General features: G+C 40.4%; 1 protein-coding gene across 1 annotated transcript; it reads left to right on the forward strand.

Annotated features, from left to right (window-relative positions):
* The first annotated feature begins 2,496 nt into the window (after window positions 1-2,496).
* On the forward strand, window positions 2,497-25,977 carry LOC142256058 (neural cell adhesion molecule 1-like). Its single transcript, XM_075327559.1, has 9 exons — window positions 2,497-2,576; window positions 18,946-19,029; window positions 19,984-20,190; window positions 20,313-20,456; window positions 20,545-20,682; window positions 21,571-21,682; window positions 22,650-22,813; window positions 23,061-23,244; window positions 23,765-25,977. The coding sequence occupies exons 1-9, from the start codon at window positions 2,510-2,512 to the stop codon at window positions 23,817-23,819; spliced, it is 1,155 nt and encodes a 384-aa protein (XP_075183674.1). The 5' UTR covers window positions 2,497-2,509; the 3' UTR covers window positions 23,820-25,977.
* The last annotated feature ends 253 nt before the right edge of the window (window positions 25,978-26,230 follow it).

Consider the following 26,230-nt stretch of genomic DNA (forward strand, 5'->3'; position numbering starts at 1 on the left):
GTTGCCGTATGTAAGCCTTTCATGTGTGATACTGTCAGCTGTCACTGTATCTAAGCCTGTCATGTGTGATACTTTCAGCTATGTCACTGTATCTAAGCCTGTCATGTGTGATACTTTCAGCTATGTTGCTGTATCTAAGCCTGTGATCCTCTCAGCTGTCATCCTCTGGTGGTGGTATCCGTGGGCTGAGATGCCGCTGACTCTGTGATTCGGAGCACGTGGATACATTGTCAGACTCGGATTTGCCTCCTGACGACGTTCTCCGCACGATCCTGGAGGGTCCTTTAGTGTCACATTATCCCCTCTTTGGGAGCAGCGGCTTCCAGACCCCCGGACCCTGCGTTTAACGAGCTCTAATAAGAGCTGATGACCGAAAGATCAAGTGAGAGGCGCGGTGTCAGGAAACCCCAGACAAAGCAATTAGGAGGCGAAGCCACGACACTGAGCGACTCCATTATCTGCCCCTGCACCGGCATCAAAGGCAGAGGAGCGTCAGGACACGTCACCATGTCATTACCGGGCAGACACCGCGAGCAGGGGCAAAGCATGGCGGCTCCGGGCTGAAGAGCAGAGCCATCACCAGGGCACCTCCTCTCAGGGCTGCCACCAGAAATTTTAGGGCCCCATACTGGCAAAATGTTCGGACCCCCTTGACAGTCCACCCAGGTTCCATCCCAGCTCCGACGTTCACCCCTCAAACCTTCCACAGTCTCAGCGCCACTCTTGGAAAAACTCCACTTCTGCACTACAACCTCACCAATCACATGATCAAACACCACCTGATGGCTGAAATATATATACATATATAATATATATATCCTATACTCATATACACAAACACACGCACACAGTCATGGCCAAAAGAAGTGTTAGCACCTTAGAAATTGTTTTAGAAAATGAAGTATTTGCCTCAGAAAATCAAGAATAATACATCCCCTACACCGCCTCTCTCCATAATACACCCTCTATATCGCCCCTTTCAATAATATTTCTCCCACACTGCCCCTATGTATAATATCCCTACACATACTGCCCCTCTGTATAATATCCCCACACACACATTGCCCCTCTGTATAATATCCTTCCACACACTGCCCTCTGTATAATGTCCCCCCACACTGCATCTCTGTATAATATCCCGCACACACTCTTCCCCTCTGTATAATATCCCCCCTCACACACTACTCCTCTGTTTAATATCCACCCACACATTCTGCCTTTCTGTATAATATCCTCCCACACACTCTGTCCCTTTGTATAATATCCCCACACACACACTGCCCCTCTTTATAATATACTCCCACACAATCTGCCCCTCTGTATAATATCCTTCCACACACTGCCCCTGTGTATAATATCGCCCCCATACACACACTGTTCCTCGCAACACTATGTTAAGAAAAAAAGAAGCGGGTACCACAGGATAATAAATATAAATAAAGAGAGGAGTGCTCAGAAAAACTATGCAAAAAATTGAATTGTAGCATGAGAGGAAAAAAAGCTGCATAGTAAAAAAAAATTGCACACCCAGCTATTTATATAAAAACATGGCTTTTATTGATACAAAACATAAAAGCAAGGTTTATATATAAATATATGTCCCACATCCTGGTATATATAGATAACCCCACCCTGGGCTCCTCCTGGTATATATGTCTTCCTCATGGTAAATATGTTCACTTTCTGGTATATATGTCCCCATCCTGGTATATATGTCCCCCACTATAGGGCACCTCATATAAAGGGCATCTCTTCTACAGAACCATATACAGGGCACCTCCTGTACAGAACCATATAGAGGGCACCCTCTCTTTAGGATCATATTGGGTATCTCCTCTACAGAACCATATACAGGGTACTCCCTCTAGGTTGAGTGCAGGTATATACCTCGGGCTCAGGAGCTGAACCTGCTCTGTATACGCCGGATGTTTTCTTTGTTATACAGTCAGCACCTGCCTTTAATATTATTGCTGTTTTAAATACTTACCAAAAAAAAAATAATAATAATTAAAAAAATCTATTAAGGTTCAAAAATTAAAAAATAATCCTCATCTCTAAGTCGCTGGTCGGTGAAAATATCAAACTGGAAAAGATGGGAAAAAAAACCCTTAAAAAGCTACAGATTTTGGGGGAGATGGAGAAAAATATAAGTGGGTTTATATGAGAAGGCGTTAAAATTTGATTCCACATTTCTTATTTTTTATTTTGTGGACAGTTACATTAGATATTAGTCTATATAGGATACTCTCAGACTGTTCTGTGTCTTGCAGCAGCCTTCCTTCCTCCTCAGGACAGAGCCTCTTCTCCCATCTCCCCCCTCCCCATCCCCTCCTTTCCTCTCCCCTATGGTCTCCGGAGTCTCCAGTTCTTTCTCTGGCGCCTCACAGACTCTAGGATGACATGGGGTGAGGGGGAGGGGGGGGGGGCAGAGGGCTGGGGCCGGGACACCAAGGTATAAATCCTCTAAGAATCACAACCGTGCACCAGACACCACCACAAGGACCACAAGATGCTGAAGATGTCTCCACAAGGAGGATGCTCCACGCTGCTGCTGCTGCTACTACTGGCAGCGTCTGGTGAGTATCCGCGCAGTCACATTGTTACTTTATGTATCTTCTCCTCAACATTCTATTACTGAACGTTCTATCACTGAACATTCTATCACTGAACATTCTATCACTAAACATTCTATCACTGAACATTCTATCACTAAACATTCTATCACTGAACATTCTATCACTGAACATTCTATCACTGAACATTCTATCACTGAACATTCTATCACTGAACATTGTATTACTGAACATTCTATCACTGAACATTGTATTACTGAACATTCTATCACTGAACATTGTATTACTGAACATTCTATCACTGAACATTGTATTACTGAACATTCTATCACTGAACATTGTATTACTGAACATTCTATCACTGAACATTCTATCACTGAACATTCTATCACTGAACATTCTATCACTGAACATTCTATCACTAAACATTCTATCACTGAACATTCTATCACTGAACATTCTATCACTGAACATTCTATCACTGAACATTCTATCACTGAACATTGTATCACTGAACATTCTATCACTGAACATTCTATCACTGAACATTCTATCACTGAACATTCTATCACTGAACATTCTATCACTAAACATTCTATCACTGAACATTCTATCACTGAACATTCTATCACTGAACATTCTATCACTGAACATTCTATCACTGAACATTGTATCACTGAACATTCTATCACTGAACATTCTATCACTGAACATTCTATCACTGAACATTCTATCACTGAACATTGTATCACTGAACATTCTATCACTGAACATTCTATCACTAAACATTCTATCACTGAACATTCTATCACTGAACATTCTATCACTGAACATTCTATCACTAAACATTCTATCACTGAACATTCTATCACTGAACATTCTATCACTGAACATTCTATCACTGAACATTGTATCACTGAACATTCTATCACTGAACATTCTATCACTGAACATTCTATCACTGAACATTCTATCACTGAACATTCTATCACTGAACATTCTATCACTGAACATTCTATTACTGAACATTCTATCACTGAACATTCTATCACTGAACATTCTATTACTGAACATTGTATTACTGAACATTCTATCACTGAACATTCTATCACTGAACATTCTATCACTGAACATTCTATCACTGAACATTGTATTACTGAACATTCTATCACTGAACATTCTATCACTGAACATTCTATCACTGAACATTCTATCACTGAACATTCTATCACTGAACATTCTATCACTGAACATTCTATTACTGAACATTCTATCACTGAACATTCTATCACTGAACATTCTATCACTGAACATTCTATCACTGAACACTCTATTACTGAACATTCTATCACTGAACATTCTATTACTGAACATTCTATCACTGAACATTCTATCACTGAACGTTCTATTACTGAACATTCTATCACTGAACATTCTATCACTGAACATTCTATCACTGAACATTCTATCACTGAACACTCTATTACTGAACATTCTATCACTGAACATTCTATTAGTGAACATTCTATTACTGAACATTCTATCACTGAACATTCTATCACTGAACATTCTATTATTGAACATTCTATTACTGAACATTCTATCACTGAACATTGTATTACTGAACATTCTATCACTGAACATTGTATTACTGAACATTCTATCACTGAACATTCTATGACTGAACATTCTATTACTGAACATTCTATCACTGAATATTCTATCACTGAACATTCTATCACTGAACATTCTATTACTGAACATTCTATCACTGAACATTCTATCGCTGAACATTCTATCACTGAACATTCTATCACTGAACATTCTATCACTGAACATTCTATCACTGAACATTCTATCACTGAACATTCTATTACTGAACATTGTATTACTGAACATTGTATTACTGAACATTCTATCACTGAACATTCTATCACTGAACCTTCTATCACTGAACCTTCTATCACTGAACATTCTATCACTGAACATTGTATTACTGAACATTCTATCACTGAACCTTCTATCACTGAACCTTCTATCACTGAACCTTCTATTACTGAACATTCTATCACTGAACATTCTATCACTGAACATTCTATCACCGAACATTCTATCACTGAACGTTCTATCACTGAACATTGTATTACTGAACATTCTATCACTGAACATTCTATCACTGAACATTCTATCACTGAACATTCTATCACTGAACATTCTATCACCGAACATTCTATCACTGAACATTCTATCACTAAACATTCTATCACTGAACATTCTATCACTGAACATTCTATCACTGAACATTCTATCACTGAACGTTCTATCACTGAACATTCTATCACTGAACATTCTATCACTGAACCTTCTATCACTGAACATTCTATCACTGAACATTCTATCACTGAACATTGTATTACTGAACATTGTATTACTGAACATTCTATCACTGAACATTCTATTACTGAACATTCTATCACTGAACATTCTATCACTGAACATTCTATCACTGAACATTCTAACACTGAACATTGTATTACTGAACATTCTATCACTGAACATTGTATTACTGAACATTCTATCACTGAACATTCTATCACTGAACATTCTATCACTGAACGTTCTATCACTGAACATTCTATCACTGAACATTCTATCACTGAACATTCTATCACTGAACATTCTATCACTGAACATTCTATCACTGAACATTCTATCACTGAACATTCTATCACTGAACATTGTATTACTGAACCTTCTATCACTGAACATTCGATCACTGAACATTCTATCACTGAACATTCTATCACTGAACCTTCTATCACTGAACATTCTATCACTGAACATTCTATCACTGAACATTGTATTACTGAACCTTCTATCACTGAACATTCGATCACTGAACATTCTATCACTGAACATTCTATCACTGAACGTTCTATCACTGAACATTCTATCACTGAACATTCTATCACTGAACATTCTATCACTGAACTTCTATCACTGAACATTCTATCACTGAACATTCTATCACTGAACATTCTATCACTGAACATTGTATTACTGAACATTCTATCACTGAACATTCTATCACTGAACGTTCTATCACTGAACATTGTATTACTGAACATTCTATCACTGAACATTCTATCACTGAACATTCTATCACTGAACATTCTATCACTGAACATTCTATCACTGAACATTCTATTACTGAACGTTCTATCACTGAACCTTCTATCACTGAACATTCTATCACTGAACATTCTATCACTGAACATTCTATTACTGAACGTTCTATCACTGAACATTCTATCACTGAACATTGTATTACTGAACATTCTATCACTGAACATTCTATCACTGAACATTCTATCACTGAACGTTCTATCACTGAACATTCTATCACTAAACATTCTATTACTGAACCTTCTATCACTGAACATTCTATCACTGAACATTCTATCACTGAACATTCTATTACTGAACGTTCTATCACTGAACATTCTATCACTGAACATTGTATTACTGAACATTCTATCACTGAACATTCTATCACTGAACATTCTATCACTGAACATTCTATCACTGAACATTCTATTACTGAACGTTCTATCACTGAACATTCTATCACTGAACATTCTATCACTGAACATTCTATCACTAAACATTCTATCACTGAACATTCTATCACTAAACATTCTATCACTGAACATTCTATCACTGAACATTCTATCACTGAACATTGTATTACTGAACATTCTATCACTGAACATTGTATTACTGAACATTCTATCACTGAACATTGTATTACTGAACATTCTATCACTGAACATTGTATTACTGAACATTCTATCACTGAACATTGTATTACTGAACATTCTATCACTGAACATTGTATTACTGAACATTCTATCACTGAACATTCTATCACTGAACATTCTATCACTAAACATTCTATCACTGAACATTCTATCACTGAACATTCTATCACTGAACATTCTATCACTGAACATTCTATCACTGAACATTCTATCACTGAACATTGTATCACTGAACATTCTATCACTGAACATTCTATCACTGAACATTCTATCACTGAACATTCTATCACTGAACATTCTATCACTAAACATTCTATCACTGAACATTCTATCACTGAACATTCTATCACTGAACATTCTATCACTGAACATTCTATCACTGAACATTGTATCACTGAACATTCTATCACTGAACATTCTATCACTGAACATTCTATCACTGAACATTCTATCACTGAACATTGTATCACTGAACATTCTATCACTGAACATTCTATCACTAAACATTCTATCACTGAACATTCTATCACTGAACATTCTATCACTGAACATTCTATCACTAAACATTCTATCACTGAACATTCTATCACTGAACATTCTATCACTGAACATTCTATCACTGAACATTGTATCACTGAACATTCTATCACTGAACATTCTATCACTGAACATTCTATCACTGAACATTCTATCACTGAACATTCTATCACTGAACATTCTATCACTGAACATTCTATCACTGAACATTCTATTACTGAACATTCTATCACTGAACATTCTATCACTGAACATTCTATTACTGAACATTGTATTACTGAACATTCTATCACTGAACATTCTATCACTGAACATTCTATCACTGAACATTCTATCACTGAACATTGTATTACTGAACATTCTATCACTGAACATTCTATCACTGAACATTCTATCACTGAACATTCTATCACTGAACATTCTATCACTGAACATTCTATCACTGAACATTCTATTACTGAACATTCTATCACTGAACATTCTATCACTGAACATTCTATCACTGAACATTCTATCACTGAACACTCTATTACTGAACATTCTATCACTGAACATTCTATTACTGAACATTCTATCACTGAACATTCTATCACTGAACGTTCTATTACTGAACATTCTATCACTGAACATTCTATCACTGAACATTCTATCACTGAACATTCTATCACTGAACACTCTATTACTGAACATTCTATCACTGAACATTCTATTAGTGAACATTCTATTACTGAACATTCTATCACTGAACATTCTATCACTGAACATTCTATTACTGAACATTCTATTACTGAACATTCTATCACTGAACATTGTATTACTGAACATTCTATCACTGAACATTGTATTACTGAACATTCTATCACTGAACATTCTATGACTGAACATTCTATTACTGAACATTTTATTACTGAACATTCTATCACTGAACATTCCATCACAGAACATTCTATCACTGAACATTCTATCACTGAACATTCTATCACTGAACATTCTATCACTGAACATTCTATTACTGAACATTCTATCACTGAACATTGTATTACTGAACATTCTATCACTGAACATTGTATTACTGAACATTCTATCACTGAACATTCTATCACTGAACATTCTATTACTGAACATTCTATCACTGAACATTCTATCACTGAACATTCTATCACTGAACATTCTATCACTGAACCTTCTATCACTGAACATTCTATCACTGAACATTGTATTACTGAACCTTCTATCACTGAACATTCGATCACTGAAAATTCTATCACTGAACATTCTATCACTGAACGTTCTATCACTGAACATTCTATCACTGAACATTCTATCACTGAACTTCTATCACTGAACATTCTATCACTGAACATTCTATCACTGAACATTCTATCACTGAACATTCTATCACTGAACATTGTATTACTGAACCTTCTATCACTGAACATTCTATCACTAAACATTCTATCACTGAACATTCTATTACTGCACGTTCTATCACTGAACATTCTATCACTGAACATTGTATTACTGAACATTCTATCACTGAACATTCTATCACTGAACATTCTATCACTGAACATTCTATCACTGAACGTTCTATCACTGAACATTCTATCACTAAACATTCTATTACTGAACCTTCTATCACTGAACATTCTATCACTGAACGTTCTATCACTGAACATTCTATCACTAAACATTCTATTACTGAACCTTCTATCACTGAACATTCTATCACCGAACATTCTATCACTGAACATTCTATCACTGAACGTTCTATCACTGAACATTGTATTACTGAACATTCTATCACTGAACATTCTATTACTGAACATTCTATCACTGAACATTCTATTACTGAACATTCTATCACTGAACATTCTATTAATGAACATTCTATCACTGAACATTCTATTACTGAACAATCTATTACTGAACATTCTATCACTGAGCATTGTATTACTGAACATTCTATCACTGAACATTCTGTTACTGAACATTGTATTACTGAACGTTCTATGACTGAACATTGTATTAATGAACATTCTATCACTGAACATTGTATTACTGAACATTCTATCACTGAACATTCTATTACTGAACATTCTATCACTGAACATTCTATCTCTGAACATTCTATCACTGAACGTTCTATCACTGAACATTGTATTACTGAACATTCTATCACTGAACATTCTATCACTGAACATTCTATTACTGAACATTCTATCACTGAACATTCTATCACTGAACATTCTATCACTGAACATTCTATCACTGAACATTCTATCACTGAACGTTCTATCACTGAACATTGTATTACTGAACATTCTATCACTGAACATTCTATCACTGAACATTCTATTACTGAACACTCTATTACTGAACATTCTATCACTGAACATTCTATTACTGAACATTCTATTACTGAACACTCTATTACTGAACATTCTATCACTGAACATTCTATTACTGAACATTCTATTACTGAACACTCTATCACTGAACATTGTATTACTGAACATTGTATTACTGAACATTCTATCACTGAACCTTCTATTACTGAACATTCTATCACTGAACATTCTATCACTGAACATTCTATCACTGAACATTCTATCACTGAACATTCTATTACTGAACATTCTATTACTGAACATTCTATTACTGAACATTCTATTACTGAACACTCTATTACTGAACATTCTATCACTGAACATTCTATTACTGAACATTCTATTACTGAACATTCTATCACTGAACATTCGATCACTGAACATTCTATGACTGAACATTGTATTACTGAACATTCTATCACCGAAAATTGTATTACTGAACATTCTATCACTGAACATTCTATCACTGAACATTCTATCACTGAACATTCTATCACTGAACATTCTATCACTGAACATTGTATCACTGAACATTCTATCACTGAACATTCTATTACTGAACATTCTATTACTGAACATTGTGTTACTGAACATTCTATCACTGAACATTCTATTACTGAACATTCTATTACTGAACATTGTATTACTGAACATTCTATCATTGAACCTTCTATCTCTGAACATTCTATCACTGAACATTCTATTACTGAACATTCTATCACTGAACATTGTATTACTGAACATTCTATCACTGAACCTTCTATCACTGAACATTCTATCACTGAACCTTCTATCACTGAACATTCTATCACTGAACATTCTATCACTGAACATTCTATCACTGAACATTCTATTACTGAACATTCTATCACTGAACATTCTATCGCTGAACATTCTATCACTGAACATTCTATCACTGAACATTCTATCACTGAACATTCTATCACTGAACATTCTATCACTGAACATTCTATTACTGAACATTGTATTACTGAACATTGTATTACTGAACATTCTATCACTGAACATTCTATCACTGAACCTTCTATCACTGAACCTTCTATCACTGAACATTCTATCACTGAACATTGTATTACTGAACATTCTATCACTGAACCTTCTATCACTGAACCTTCTATCACTGAACCTTCTATTACTGAACATTCTATCACTGAACATTCTATCACTGAACATTCTATCACCGAACATTCTATCACTGAACGTTCTATCACTGAACATTGTATTACTGAACATTCTATCACTGAACATTCTATCACTGAACATTCTATCACTGAACATTCTATCACTGAACATTCTATCACCGAACATTCTATCACTGAACATTCTATCACTAAACATTCTATCACTGAACATTCTATCACTGAACATTCTATCACTGAACATTCTATCACTGAACGTTCTATCACTGAACATTCTATCACTGAACATTCTATCACTGAACCTTCTATCACTGAACATTCTATCACTGAACATTCTATCACTGAACATTGTATTACTGAACATTGTATTACTGAACATTCTATCACTGAACATTCTATTACTGAACATTCTATCACTGAACATTCTATCACTGAACATTCTATCACTGAACATTCTAACACTGAACATTGTATTACTGAACATTCTATCACTGAACATTGTATTACTGAACATTCTATCACTGAACATTCTATCACTGAACATTCTATCACTGAACGTTCTATCACTGAACATTCTATCACTGAACATTCTATCACTGAACATTCTATCACTGAACATTCTATCACTGAACATTCTATCACTGAACATTCTATCACTGAACATTCTATCACTGAACATTGTATTACTGAACCTTCTATCACTGAACATTCGATCACTGAACATTCTATCACTGAACATTCTATCACTGAACCTTCTATCACTGAACATTCTATCACTGAACATTCTATCACTGAACATTGTATTACTGAACCTTCTATCACTGAACATTCGATCACTGAACATTCTATCACTGAACATTCTATCACTGAACGTTCTATCACTGAACATTCTATCACTGAACATTCTATCACTGAACATTCTATCACTGAACTTCTATCACTGAACATTCTATCACTGAACATTCTATCACTGAACATTCTATCACTGAACATTGTATTACTGAACATTCTATCACTGAACATTCTATCACTGAACGTTCTATCACTGAACATTGTATTACTGAACATTCTATCACTGAACATTCTATCACTGAACATTCTATCACTGAACATTCTATCACTGAACATTCTATCACTGAACATTCTATTACTGAACGTTCTATCACTGAACCTTCTATCACTGAACATTCTATCACTGAACATTCTATCACTGAACATTCTATTACTGAACGTTCTATCACTGAACATTCTATCACTGAACATTGTATTACTGAACATTCTATCACTGAACATTCTATCACTGAACATTCTATCACTGAACGTTCTATCACTGAACATTCTATCACTAAACATTCTATTACTGAACCTTCTATCACTGAACATTCTATCACTGAACATTCTATCACTGAACATTCTATTACTGAACGTTCTATCACTGAACATTCTATCACTGAACATTGTATTACTGAACATTCTATCACTGAACATTCTATCACTGAACATTCTATCACTGAACATTCTATCACTGAACATTCTATTACTGAACGTTCTATCACTGAACATTCTATCACTGAACATTGTATTACTGAACATTCTATCACTGAACATTCTATCACTGAACATTCTATCACTGAACGTTCTATCACTGAACATTCTATCACTAAACATTCTATTACTGAACCTTCTATCACTGAACATTCTATCACTGAACGTTCTATCACTGAACATTCTATCACTAAACATTCTATTACTGAACCTTCTATCACTGAACATTCTATCACCGAACATTCTATCACTGAACATTCTATCACTGAACGTTCTATCACTGAACATTGTATTACTGAACATTCTATCACTGAACGTTCTATCACTGAACATTCTATCACTGAACATTCTATCACTGAACATTCTATTACTGTTACTGAACATTCTTTCACCGAACATTCTATCACCGAACATTCTATTACTGAACATTCTATCACTGAACATTTTATTACTGAACATTCTATCACTGAACATTCTATTAATGAACATTCTATCACTGAACATTCTATTACTGAACAATCTATTACTGAACATTCTATCACTGAACATTGTATTACTGAACATTCTATCACTGAACATTCTGTTACTGAACATTGTATTACTGAACGTTCTATGACTGAACATTGTATTACTGAACATTCTATCACTGAACATTGTATTACTGAACATTCTATCACTGAACATTCTATTACTGAACATTCTATCACTGAACATTCTATCACTGAACATTCTATCACTGAACGTTCTATCACTGAACATTGTATTACTGAACATTCTATCACTGAACATTCTATCACTGAACATTCTATCACTGAACATTCTATCGCTGAACATTCTATCACTGAACATTCTATCACTGAACATTCTATCACTGAACATTCTATCACTGAACATTCTATTACTGAACATTCTATTACTGAACATTGTATTACTGAACATTCTATCACTGAACATTCTATCACTGAACCTTCTATCACTGAACCTTCTATCACTGAACATTCTATCACTGAACATTGTATTACTGAACATTCTATCACTGAACATTCTATCACTGAACATTGTATTACTGAACATTCTATCACTGAACATTCTATTACTGAACATTCTATCACTGAACATTCTATCACTGAACATTCTATCACTGAACGTTCTATTACTGAACATTCTATTACTGAACATTCTATCACTGAACATTCTATCACTGAACATTCTATCACTGAACATTCTATCGCTGAACATTCTATCACTGAACATTCTATCACTGAACATTCTATCACTGAACATTCTATCACTGAACATTCTATTACTGAACATTCTATTACTGAACATTGTATTACTGAACATTCTATCACTGAACATTCTATCACTGAACCTTCTATCACTGAACCTTCTATCACTGAACATTCTATCACTGAACATTGTATTACTGAACATTCTATCACTGAACCTTCTATCACTGAACCTTCTATCACTGAACCTTCTATTACTGAACATTCTATCACTGAACATTCTATCACTGAACATTCTATCACTGAACATTCTATCACCGAACATTCTATCACTGAACGTTCTATCACTGAACATTGTATTACTGAACATTCTATCACTGAACATTCTATCACTGAACATTCTATCACTGAACATTCTATCACTGAACATTCTATCACCGAACATTCTATCACTGAACATTCTATCACTAAACATTCTATCACTGAACATTCTATCACTGAACATTCTATCACTGAACGTTCTATCACTGAACATTCTATCACTGAACATTGTATTACTGAACCTTCTATCACTGAACCTTCTATCACTGAACATTCTATCACTGAACATTCTATCACTGAACATTGTATTACTGAACATTGTATTACTGAACATTCTATCACTGAACATTCTATTACTGAACATTCTATCACTGAACATTCTATCACTGAACATTCTATCACTGAACATTCTAACACTGAACATTCCATAACTGAACATTCTATCACTGAACGTTCTATCACTGAACATTCTATCACTGAACATTCTATCACTGAACATTCTATCACTGAACATTCTATTACTGAACATTCTATCACTGAACATTCTATCACTGAACATTCTATCACTGAACATTCTATCACTGAACCTTCTATCACTGAACATTCTATCACTGAACATTCTATCACTGAACATTGTATTACTGAACCTTCTATCACTGAACATTCGATCACTGAAAATTCGATCACTGAACATTCTATCACTGAACGTTCTATCACTGAACATTCTATCACTGAACATTCTATCACTGAACTTCTATCACTGAACATTCTATCACTGAACATTCTATCACTGAACATTCTATCACTGAACATTGTATTACTGAACCTTCTATCACTGAACATTCTATCACTGAACATTCTATCACTGAACATTCTATTACTGCACGTTCTATCACTGAACATTCTATCACTGAACATTGTATTACTGAACATTCTATCACTGAACATTCTATCACTGAACATTCTATCACTGAACGTTCTATCACTGAACATTCTATCACTAAACATTCTATTACTGAACCTTCTATCACTGAACATTCTATCACTGAACGTTCTATCACTGAACATTCTATCACTAAACATTCTATTACTGAACCTTCTATCACTGAACATTCTATCACTGAACATTCTATCACCGAACATTCTATCACTGAACATTCTATCACTGAACGTTCTATCACTGAACATTGTATTACTGAACATTCTATCACTGAACGTTCTATCACTGAACATTGTATTACTGAACATTCTATCACTGAACATTCTATCACTGAACATTCTATCACTGAACATTCTATTACTGTTACTGAACATTCTTTCACCGAACATTCTATCACCGAACATTCTATTACTGAACATTCTATCACTGAACATTTTATTACTGAACATTCTATCACTGAACATTCTATTAATGAACATTCTATCACTGAACATTCTATTACTGAACAATCTATTACTGAACATTCTATCACTGAGCATTGTATTACTGAACATTCTATCACTGAACATTCTGTTACTGAACATTGTATTACTGAACGTTCTATGACTGAACATTGTATTACTGAACATTCTATCACTGAACATTGTATTACTGAACATTCTATCACTGAACATTCTATTACTGAACATTCTATCACTGAACATTCTATTACTGAACATTCTATTACTGAACATTCTATCACTGAACATTCTATCACTGAACATTCTATCACTGAACGTTCTATCACTGAACATTATATTACTGAACATTCTATCACTGAACATTCTATCACTGAACATTCTATTACTGAACATTCTATCACTGAACATTCTATCACTGAACATTCTATCACTGAACATTCTATCACTTACGTTTTAGGGTGAAGTTATTCTTTAATTCTTGGATTGAGTAAACGTTTAATCTTCCAGTGCAGTTTTTCTTTTACTTTTCACATTCAACTAGTCTTTGATTCTTGGGTGGAGTTTTTCTTAATTTTTGGGTGCAGCTATCCTTTGATTCTTGGGTGCAGTTTTCCTTAATTTTTGGGTGCAGCTATCCTTTGATTCTTGGGTGGAGTTTTCCTTAATTTGTGGGTGCAGCTATCCTTTGATTCTTGGGTGGAGTTTTCCTTAATTTGTGGGTGCAGCTATCCTTTAATTCTTGGGTGGAGTTTTTCTTAATTTGTGGGTGCAGCTATCCTTTAATTCTTGGGTGGAGATTTCCTTAATTTTTGGGTGCAGCTATCCTTTGATTCTTGGGTGGAGTTTTTCTTAATTTGTGGGTGCAGCTATCCTTTGATTCTTGGGTGGAGTTTTCCTTAATTTATGGACGCAGCTATCCTTTCTATCTTGGGTGGAGTTTTCCTTAATTTGTGGGTGCAGCTATCCTTTGAATCTTGGGTGGAGTTTTTCTTAATTTGTGGGTGCAGCTATTCTTTGATTTTTGGGTGGAGTTTTCCTTGATTTTTGGGTGCAGCTATCCTTTGAATCTTGGGTGCAGTTTTTCTTAATCTTTGGGTGCAGCTATCCTTTGATTCTTGGGTGGAGTTTTCTTTAATTTTTGGGTGCATCTATCCTTTGATTCTTGGGAGGAGTTTTCCTTAATTTTTGGGTGCAGCTATCCTTTGATTCTTTGGTGGAGATTTTCTTAATTTTTGGGTGCAGCTATCCTTTGATTCTTGGGTGGAGTTTTTCTTAATTTTTGGGTGCAGCTATCCTTTGATTCTTGGGGGGAGTTTTTCTTAATTTTTGGGTGCAGCTATCCTTTGATTCTTGGGTGGAGTTTTCTTTAATTTTTGGGTGCAGCTATCCTTTGATTCTTGGGTGAAGTTTTTCTTAATTTTTGGGTGCAGCTATCCTTTGATTCTTGGGTGGAGATTTTCTTAATTTTTGGGTGCAGCTATCCTTTGATTCTTGGGTGGAGTTTTTCTTAATTTTTGGGTGCAGCTATCCTTTGATTCTTGGGTGAAGTTTTTCTTAATTTTTGGGTGCAGCTATCCTTTGATTCTTGGGTGGAGTTTTTCTTAATTTGTGGGTGCAGCTATCCTTTGATTCTTGGGTGGAGTTTTCCTTAATTTATGGACGCAGCTATCCTTTCTATCTTGGGTGGAGTTTTCCTTAATTTGTGGGTGCAGCTATCCTTTGAATCTTGGGTGGAGTTTTTCTTAATTTGTGGGTGCAGCTATTCTTTGATTCTTGGGTGGAGTTTTCCTTGATTTTTGGGTGCAGCTATCCTTTGAATCTTGGGTGCAGTTTTTCTTAATCTTTGGGTGCAGCTATCCTTTGATTCTTGGGTGGAGTTTTCTTTAATTTTTGGGTGCATCTATCCTTTGATTCTTGGGAGGAGTTTTCCTTAATTTTTGGGTGCAGCTATCCTTTGATTCTTTGGTGGAGATTTTCTTAATTTTTGGGTGCAGCTATCCTTTGATTCTTGGGTGGAGTTTTTCTTAATTTTTGGGTGCAGCTATCCTTTGATTCTTGGGGGGAGTTTTTCTTAATTTTTGGGTGCAGCTATCCTTTGATTCTTGGGTGGAGTTTTCTTTAATTTTTGGGTGCAGCTATCCTTTGATTCTTGGGTGAAGTTTTTCTTAATTTTTGGGTGCAGCTATCCTTTGATTCTTGGGTGGAGATTTTCTTAATTTTTGGGTGCAGCTATCCTTTGATTCTTGGGTGGAGTTTTTCTTAATTTTTGGGTGCAGCTATCCTTTGATTCTTGGGTGAAGTTTTTCTTAATTTTTGGGTGCAGCTATCCTTTGATTCTTGAGTGAAGTTTTTCTTAATTTTTGGGTGCAGCTATCCTTTGATTCTTGGGTGGAGATTTTCTTTAATGTTTACATGAAGCTCCCATAATTCTATTTAATAGTTTGGGTGGAGATTTTATTACATTCTTGTGTGCAGATCTCCTTTGATTCTTGGGTGGATTGTGTAATTTTTGGGTGGGGTTTTCCTTTAATTTTTACATGGAATTGTCCTTTAGAAATAGATCACTGCACAGACCTAATCATAATTGCTGGTTACCACAATAATATATCAACCCAAATAAAGAGTGGTATGACTCCAATTCATTAAAATCACCATTTTTATTGATACAAATAGAATTAAAATAGTTCACAACAAGGATCCTCAGTTTTAAGTAAGTTGTACCGTACACCAGATTAGATCAGTAATAATAATTTATGAGGCACTAATATATATGGTATGAATAACCACCTATATTAAGCATATACAACTGTAATATAGTACTGCAGTTACATAGTCTAGTAAAGTATATAGTCTAGTACAAGAAACAATGCAATTACAGTTTAATCAGTTATATAATTAGGGTTAAACCCAGTAAGATCAACTGTGCATGTGACAAGGCGCTCACAGTGAAGTTAATTGCATCCACATATGCCAGCACGAACTAGCAACCTTCCATCACACTCAAAAGCAGGGGATCAAGAAAGTACACTAAAGGCTACTTTACACACTGCGATATCGGTCCCGATATCGCTAGTGTGGGTATCCGCCCCCATCTGTTGCGCGACACGGGCATATCGCTGCCCGTGCCGCACAACATCGCCCAGAGCCGTCACACATACTTACCTGTCCGGCGACGTCGCTGTGACCGGCGAACCGCCTCCTTTCTAAGGGGGCGGTCCATGCGGCGTCACAGCGACGTCACTGAAACGTCACTGAACCGCCGCCCAATCGCAGCGGAGGGGCGGAGATGAGCAGGACGTAACATCCCGACCACCTCCTTCCTTCCACATAGCGGCCGGGAGGCAGGTAGGGAGAGCTTCCTCGCTCCTGCGGCGTCACACGCAGCGATGTGTGCTGCCGCAGGAACGACGAACAACCTCGTTACTGCTGAAGTAACGATAATTGGGAATGGACCCCCGTGTCGCCGATTAGCGATTTTGCATGGTTTTGCAACGATGCAAAATCGCTTATCGGTGTCACACGCAACGGCATCGCTAATGCGGCCGGATGTGCGTCACAAAATCCGTGACCCCAACGACTCCGCATTAGCGATGTCGCAGCGTGTAAAGCCCGCTTAAGGGTTAACCATACTAACCAGTGTAAGTGACGGTACCGCAGCAAAACAGTCCCTGCAGTACTATATTACAGTTGTATATGCTTAATATAGGTGGTTATTCATACCATATATATTAGTGCCTCATAAATTATTATTACTGATCTAATCTGGTGTACGGTACAACTTACTTAAAACTGAGGATCCTTGTTGTGAACTATTTTAATTCTATTTGTATCAATAAAAATGGTGATTTTAATGATTTGGAGTCATACCACTCTTTATTTGGGTTGATGGAATTGTCCTTGTATTATTTGGTGGATTTTGATGTAATTTAGATTGTATTTGATTGTTCTATTTGTGTTTTTTTCTTTAGTTTTTTGTTCTAAGCCCGGACTGGAGATCATCCCCTCTAATGGAGAGATTTTTCTTGGAGAAGGAAAGGACTTTCTGTGTAAATGTAAGAACGTATCTCCTATTGAGTATTATATCACATCAGTGATGTCATCACCAGGGGGCGGGGCTGTATATAAGGGGTGTGGTCTCATGTTAGATTAATTATGTCATCACCGGGGGGCAGGGCTGTATATAACTGGTGTGGTCTCATGTCAGATCAGTGATGTCATCACCGGGGGCGGGGCTGTTTATAAGGGGTGTGATCTCATGTCAAATCAGTGATGTCACTATATCAGTGATGTCAGCACCAGGTGCGTGATTGTATATAAGGGGTGTGGTCTCATGTTAGATTAATTATGTCATCACCGGGGGGCGGGGCTGTATATAACTGGTGTGGTCTCATGTCAGATCAGTGATGTTATCTCTGGGGGCGGGGCTCCATATAAGGGGTGTGGTCTCATGTCAGATCAGTGATGTCATCACCGGGGGCAGAGCTGTATATAAGGGGTGTGGTCTCATGTCAAATCAGTGATGTCATCACCTGGGGGCTGGGCTGTATATAAGGGGTTTGGTTTCATGTCAGATCAGTGATGTCATCACCAGGGGCGGGGCTGTATATAAGGGGTGTGGTCTCATGTCAGATCAGTGATGTCATCACCGGGGGTGGGGCTGTTAATAAGGGGTGTGGTCTCATGTCAGATAAGTGATGTCATCTCTGGGGGCGGGGCTCCATATAAGGGGTGTGGTCTCATGTCAGATCAGTGATGTCATCACCGGGGGCAGAGCTGTATATAAGGGGTGTGGTCTCATGTCAGATCAGTGATGTCATCACCTGGGGGCTGGGCTGTATATAAGGGGTGTGGTTTCATGTCAGATCAGTGATGTCATCACCAGGGGGCGGGGCTGACAACCTCACACATGATATACCGGCTGGTTGCCAGCAGTCATGGGGTGAAGTTGTCACGGAAATGTCAGTAACTGACAGCCCCCCACTTTTTCTGGATCCTTCTTTCTACAGCCAGTGTTGAAGCCACAATTAAATGGATGTCTGATAATGAAGAAATGGAGGATGAAGAAGGTCGCTACAAGCTGAACCACATTGATGAGAGCATGCAGAGTCTGTACGTGACCGCGTCCAAGGTGGAGCCGGACCGCCTGATCCAGTGCCACGCCGAGTCCGAATCCGGAGAGACCTCCACGGCGGAGATCAAGCTGAGGATCATCCGTAAGTCACACTGTCAGGAGTTGTATATGGCTCTGTGGCGCCCCTGAAGGTCTGAACGCGGTAATGCAATACTAATGATATCCCATAATAATATATATGAAATGTCACTTTAATTTCTCCAGAAAAACCCACATTTGTGAAGGACGTGGCGACGCGGAAGGAATTCAATGCAGGCAGCACGGCCAGGCTGCCCTGTGATGTGGAGGGGATCCCGCGCCCCCAGGTCACCTGGTACCGCTATGGGATGGCTGTCACACCCCTCCCAGGTCAGTGATGGACACTTCTATTTTTACAGTCTGTACGGCCATTGCCCCCCATGGACGGCCCCTTCTTACTCCTATGACTTTCCCCCAGGTCACCTGTCCGCCAGCACTAGTGGCACACTCACCATAGAGAAGATCCGGCTGTCCGATGCCGGGATGTATTACTGCATGGCGTATATCAAAGACCGGAATGAGATGGCCTACAAGAACGTGTCCGTCATCGTCAATGGTGAGACCCCGGCACGGGCATATTGCTACACACACTGTCCGGTAACTGCAGACCCACGGGGCCAGAGCACTGCTTGGGGCAGATGCTGGGCCAGGGCACAGCTATGGGGCAGACGTGGGGCCAGGGCACTGCTATGGGGCAAGACGCGGGGCCAGGGCACTGCTATGGGGCAGATGCTGGGCCAGGGTACTGCTATGGGGCAGACGCAGGGCCAGGGTACTGCTATGGGGCAGATGCAGGGTCGGGGCACTGCTATGGGGCAGATGCAGGGTCGGGGCACTGCTATGGGGCAGATGCGGGGCCAGGGTACTGCTATGGGGCAGATGCGGTGCCAGGGCACTGCTATGGGGCAGATGCGGGGCCAGGGCACTGCTATGGGGCAGATGCAGGGTCAGGGCACTGCTATGGGGCAGATACGGGGCCTGGGCACTGCTATGTGCTATGGGGCAGATGTGGGGCCAGGGCATTACTATGGGACAGACGTGGGGCCAGTGCACTAATATGTGCTATGAGGCAGATGTGGGGTCAGGGCATTATTATGGGGCAGATGCGGGGCCTGGGCACAGCTATGGGGCAGACGCGGGGCCGGGGCACTGCTATGGGGCAGACGCGGGGCCAGGGCACAGCTATGGGGCAGACGCGGGGCCGAGGCACTGCTATGGGGCAGATGCTATGGGGCAAGACGCGGGGCCAGGGCACTGCTATGGGGCAAGACGCGGGGCCAGGGCACTGTTATGGGGTAGACACGGGGCCAGGGCACTGCAATGAGGCAGGCGCGGGGCCCGATACCAAACAGAAGACCTAATACAGAAAACTCCATCATATATAACAGTGTCAGGGGGTGATGGACCCCAAATAACATGATATATTCCCCTCTTCTCTCGGCAGCGGCTCCGATCGTTCACTTCAACACCACAAACCCCAACATCACATCTAAGTCCAACACGTCCTTCACCTGCTACGTGACCGGACACCCCGAACCCCGGATCACCTGGAAGAGGTGAGTATGATGAGGGGAGTAGTACTGACCGAATCTGGGAGACTATACACAGCAAAGCTTAGATACAGCTCAGCAGACAGTATCACACAGGACAGGATTAGATACACAGCTCAGCAGACAGTATCACACAGGATAGGATTAGATACACAGCTCAGCAGACAGTATCACACAGGATAGGATTAGATACACAGCTCAGCAGACAGTATCACACAGGAGAGGATTAGATACACAGCTCAGCAGACAGTATCACACAGGAGAGGATTAGATACACAGCTCAGCAGACAGTATCACACAGGATAGGATTAGATACACAGCTCAGCAGACAGTATCACACAGGAGAGGATTAGATACACGGCTCAGCAGACAGTATCACACAGGACAGGATTAGATACACGGCTCAGCAGACAGTATCACACAGGATAGGATTAGATACACAGCTCAGCAGACAGTATCACACAGGATAGGATTAGATACACAGCTCAGCAGACAGTATCACACAGGAGAGGATTAGATACACAGCTCAGCAGACAGTATCACACAGGAGAGGATTAGATACACAGCTCAGCAGACAGTATCACACAGGATAGGATTAGATACACAGCTCAGCAGACAGTATCACACAGGAGAGGATTAGATACACAGCTCAGCAGACAGTATCACACAGGAGAGGATTAGATACACAGCTCAGCAGACAGTATCACACAGGAGAGGATTAGATACACAGCTCAGCAGACAGTATCACACAGGAGAGGATTAGATACACAGCTCAGCAGACAGTATCACACAGGAGAGGATTAGATACACAGCTCAGCAGACAGTATCACACAGGAGAGGATTAGATACACAGCTCAGCAGACAGTATCACACAGGAGAGGATTAGATACACAGCTCAGCAGACAGTATCACACAGGAGAGGATTAGATACACGGCTCAGCAGGTCCTGATTGGTCGCTTTGTTGCCTTCTAGGGGGGATGAGGTTGTTCCTCTTGATGGGCAGAAGTTCGCTCTCAGCGCTGATCGGCTGCAGCTGTCAATCATGGAGCTGGAGAAATCTGATGAAGGGGAATACACGTGTCACGCCGTGAACAGCTACGGGGAGCACAACACCACCCTGCTGCTGCAGGTCATAGGTGAGTGCGGTGCTGGGAGCTGGTCCTGGTGGGCTGGAGGCCTCTCCGCTCCCCGCCATCCAGCACTGCCTGAAATAGCTGATAACAGAGAGCAAAGATGAGATTCAAGAACCCGAGGGCCTATAGAGCCCCACAATGTGATGGGAGATCTGTAAGATTTCTTCTTATTCTCAGAGCAGTGTTAGCCGCATTTCTTGTGATGTTCTTCCTCTTCTGAGTCTTTACTGACCAATCGCTGCCTCCGCAGATCTCCCTCAGGGTGTCGGAGCCGGAGTGATCGCTGGGATCATCATCCTGATCTTCCTGGTGACTCTCCTGGCCGTGGATCTGACCTGTTACAGGACCAGGCGCCGGGGCTTCCTCATGCACCTCGCCACCAACGTGCTGGGACGGCCATCACCAAGAGTCATCCTGGACGAGACCGATGTCAAGTGAGTGTCACTGCGGTCAGAACGTGTGATACTCCAGAGCTGCACTCACTATTCTGCTGGTGCAGTCACTGTGTACATACATTACTGATCCTGAGTTACCTCCTGTATTCTACTCCAGAGCTGCACTCACTATTCTGCTGGTGCAGTCACTGTGTACATACATTACATTACTGATCCTGAGTTACCTCCTGTATTATACTCCAGAGCTGCAGTCACTATTCTGCTGGTGAAGTCACTGTGTACATACATTACTGATCCTGAGTTACCTCCTGTATTCTACTCCAGAGCTGCACTCACTATTCTGCTGGTGCAGTCACTGTGTACATACATTACTGATCCTGAGTTACCTCCTGTATTATACTCCAGAGCTGCACTCACTATTCTGCTGGTGCAGTCACTGTGTACATACATTACTGATCCTCAGTTACATCCTGTACAGAACCAGTAGAATTGTGATTGCAGCTCTGGAGTGATTTGTACATATACACTGTGAGATGATGTGTAATTTGTGTTTTTATAGGAAGCAGACAGCAGATAAGAGCCATGTGGTGAATGTTTCCGGCATTGATGCCTGACACTCGTCCTCTTCCTCTGGATAGTGCAGATGATGATGATGATGGTTGCGCAGGTGTCGCCTCCCTGCTGTGCGGACGCTGCGCTCTATATTACATCGCTCCGCTATTCCTGGATGCAGCATTTGTTCTGTTACAGTTCTTAGGAGTTAAATGTATCAATTTATTCCAGAAATTGACCCTTTGTTAATTCCAGAGTTGCCGGTCTCCTCGACGCTCCGCAGACTTGTCCCTGATACTCCACAGACTTGTCCCCGAGGCTCCACAGACTTGTCCCTGATACTCCACAGACTTGTCCCCGACGCTCCGCAGACTTGTCCCAGATACTCCGCAGACTTGTACCCGACGCTCCGCAGACTTGTCCCCGACGCTCCGCAGACTTGTCCCTGATACTCGGCAGACTTGTCCCCGACGCTCCGCAGACTTGTCCCTGATACTCCACAGACTTGTACCCGACGCTCCGCAGACTTGTCCCCGACGCTCCGCAGACTTGTCCCTGATACTCGGCAGACTTGTCCCCGACGCTCCGCAGACTTGTCCCTGATACTCCACAGACTTGTCCCCGACGCTCCGCAGACTTGTCCCTGATACTCCGCAGACTTGTCCCCGACGCTCCGCAGACTTGTCCCTGATACTCCACAGACTTGTCCACGACGCTATGCAGACTTGTCCCAGACACTCCGCAGACTTGTTCCCGACGCTCGGCAGACTTGTCCCCGACGCTCCGCAGACTTGTCCCTGATACTCCACAGACTTGTCCCCGACGCTCCACAGACCTGTCCCCAACGCTTGGCAGACTTGTCCCCGATGCTCTGCAGACTTGTCCCTGACACTCTGCAGGCTTGTCCCCGACACTCTGCAGACTTGTCCCTGATGCTACGCAGACTTGTCCCCGATGGTCTGCAGACTTGTCCCTGACGCTCCGTAGACTTGTCCCTGATGCTCTGCAGACTTGTTCCCGACACTCCTCTGACTTGTTCCCGACACTCCGCTGACTTGTCCCCGACGCTCTGTAGACTTGTCTGTGATGCTCCAGACTTGTCCCCGACGCTCTCCAGATTTGCCCAAGACACTCTGCAGACTTGTCCCTGATGCTCCATGGACTTGTCCCCGACACTCCGTAGACTTGTCCCTTATGCTTCACAGACATGTTGTTGATGTTCCGCAGACTTGTACTTGATGCTCCGCAGACTTGTCCCCGACACTCCGCAGACTTGTCCCCGACGCTCCTCAGACTTCTCCCCGACACTCCGCAGACTTGTCCCCGACGCTCCTCAGACTTGTCACCGACGCTCCTCAGACTTGTCCCCGACACTCCGCAGACTTGTCCCCGACGCTCCTCAGACTTGTCACCGACGCTCCTCAGACTTGTCCCCGACACTCCGCAGACTTGTCCCCGACGCTCCTCAGACTTGTCCCCGACGCTCCTCAGACTTGTCCCCGACGCTCCTCAGACTTGTCCCCGACACTCCGCAGACTTGTCCCCGACGCTCCTCAGACTTGTCCCCGACGCTCCTCAGACTTGTCCCCGACGTTCCGCAGACTTGCACTAATACCTGTGATTTTGGGAATCGGCCGGGGTCCTCACCCCCCACAGATAAGTTTGATGCATTGCTTCAGATTATATATGGCCACTCCACCATCCTTGTAAATATATTGGACCCCCGGGGAATATGGCAGCTATGCAGTGTCACCCCTCCCCCTTAATAATATTAGTCCAGGCTGATTATTTTATTACCTCTGTATTATGGCACCGTCTTCACTCTTTGCACAGCCCCTTATTTTTTTACTCCCCCCCCCAATAAAGTTCCTGCTCTCCCCTATGGGAGAGAGCAATTAAAGGGATGGCTCCGTTTTACATAATGAAGAATTCTGCAGCTTCCAGACTTTCATGTTTTAATTCCTCACCATTTTGAAGATCTCTGCTTGCTGTCGGTGAACTGGAAACCTGCTCTATACTGACCTAATATGTCCATTTCTGAGGGTTTGTTGAAATGTATCAGCCAGGAGTCTGGACTGCGGTTTGAGAGTCATCTATAATGACACATTGTAACAACCTGTCAGCTGTGTAAGAACCATTTACCATGCAGCAAGTTCCGAATGTAAAGTTCCGGAAAGTCTTTTCTATAATGTACAGCGAATGATGGCCGCCCGTGTATGATATGACCATGTATATAGATTATCTATTGACTCCTATCTGGGAATCTCCCCATCATTTCAATAAAAAGAATTCTTAAAGAAACTGTAAATGGCAGTTTGGTTTTAGTGTTTGCACCCGCTATTTCCATACATCTAGAGACGAGCCGCACCTGGCTATAGGACACACTGCAGTACTGATAAATGGCCACTAGATGGCAGCGCCGCCCTCCACACACTGCGCACAATAACGGCTGCGATCCTGGAGCGGAGTCAGC

This window comes from Anomaloglossus baeobatrachus, chromosome 11 (genome assembly GCF_048569485.1).
Source record: "Anomaloglossus baeobatrachus isolate aAnoBae1 chromosome 11, aAnoBae1.hap1, whole genome shotgun sequence".
NCBI lineage: Eukaryota > Metazoa > Chordata > Amphibia > Anura > Aromobatidae > Anomaloglossus > Anomaloglossus baeobatrachus.

Bases quoted from the DNA above. Each gene is read 5' to 3' on its own strand.
- LOC142256058 (XM_075327559.1), top strand. From the start codon at position 2,510: ATGCTGAAGATGTCTCCACAAGGAGGATGCTCCACGCTGCTGCTGCTG. The intron at 19,030-19,983 runs GTAAGAACGTAT...TTCTTTCTACAG, and splicing joins AAAGGACTTTCTGTGTAAAT to CCAGTGTTGAAGCCACAATT. The intron at 20,457-20,544 runs GTCAGTGATGGA...ACTTTCCCCCAG, and splicing joins GGCTGTCACACCCCTCCCAG to GTCACCTGTCCGCCAGCACT.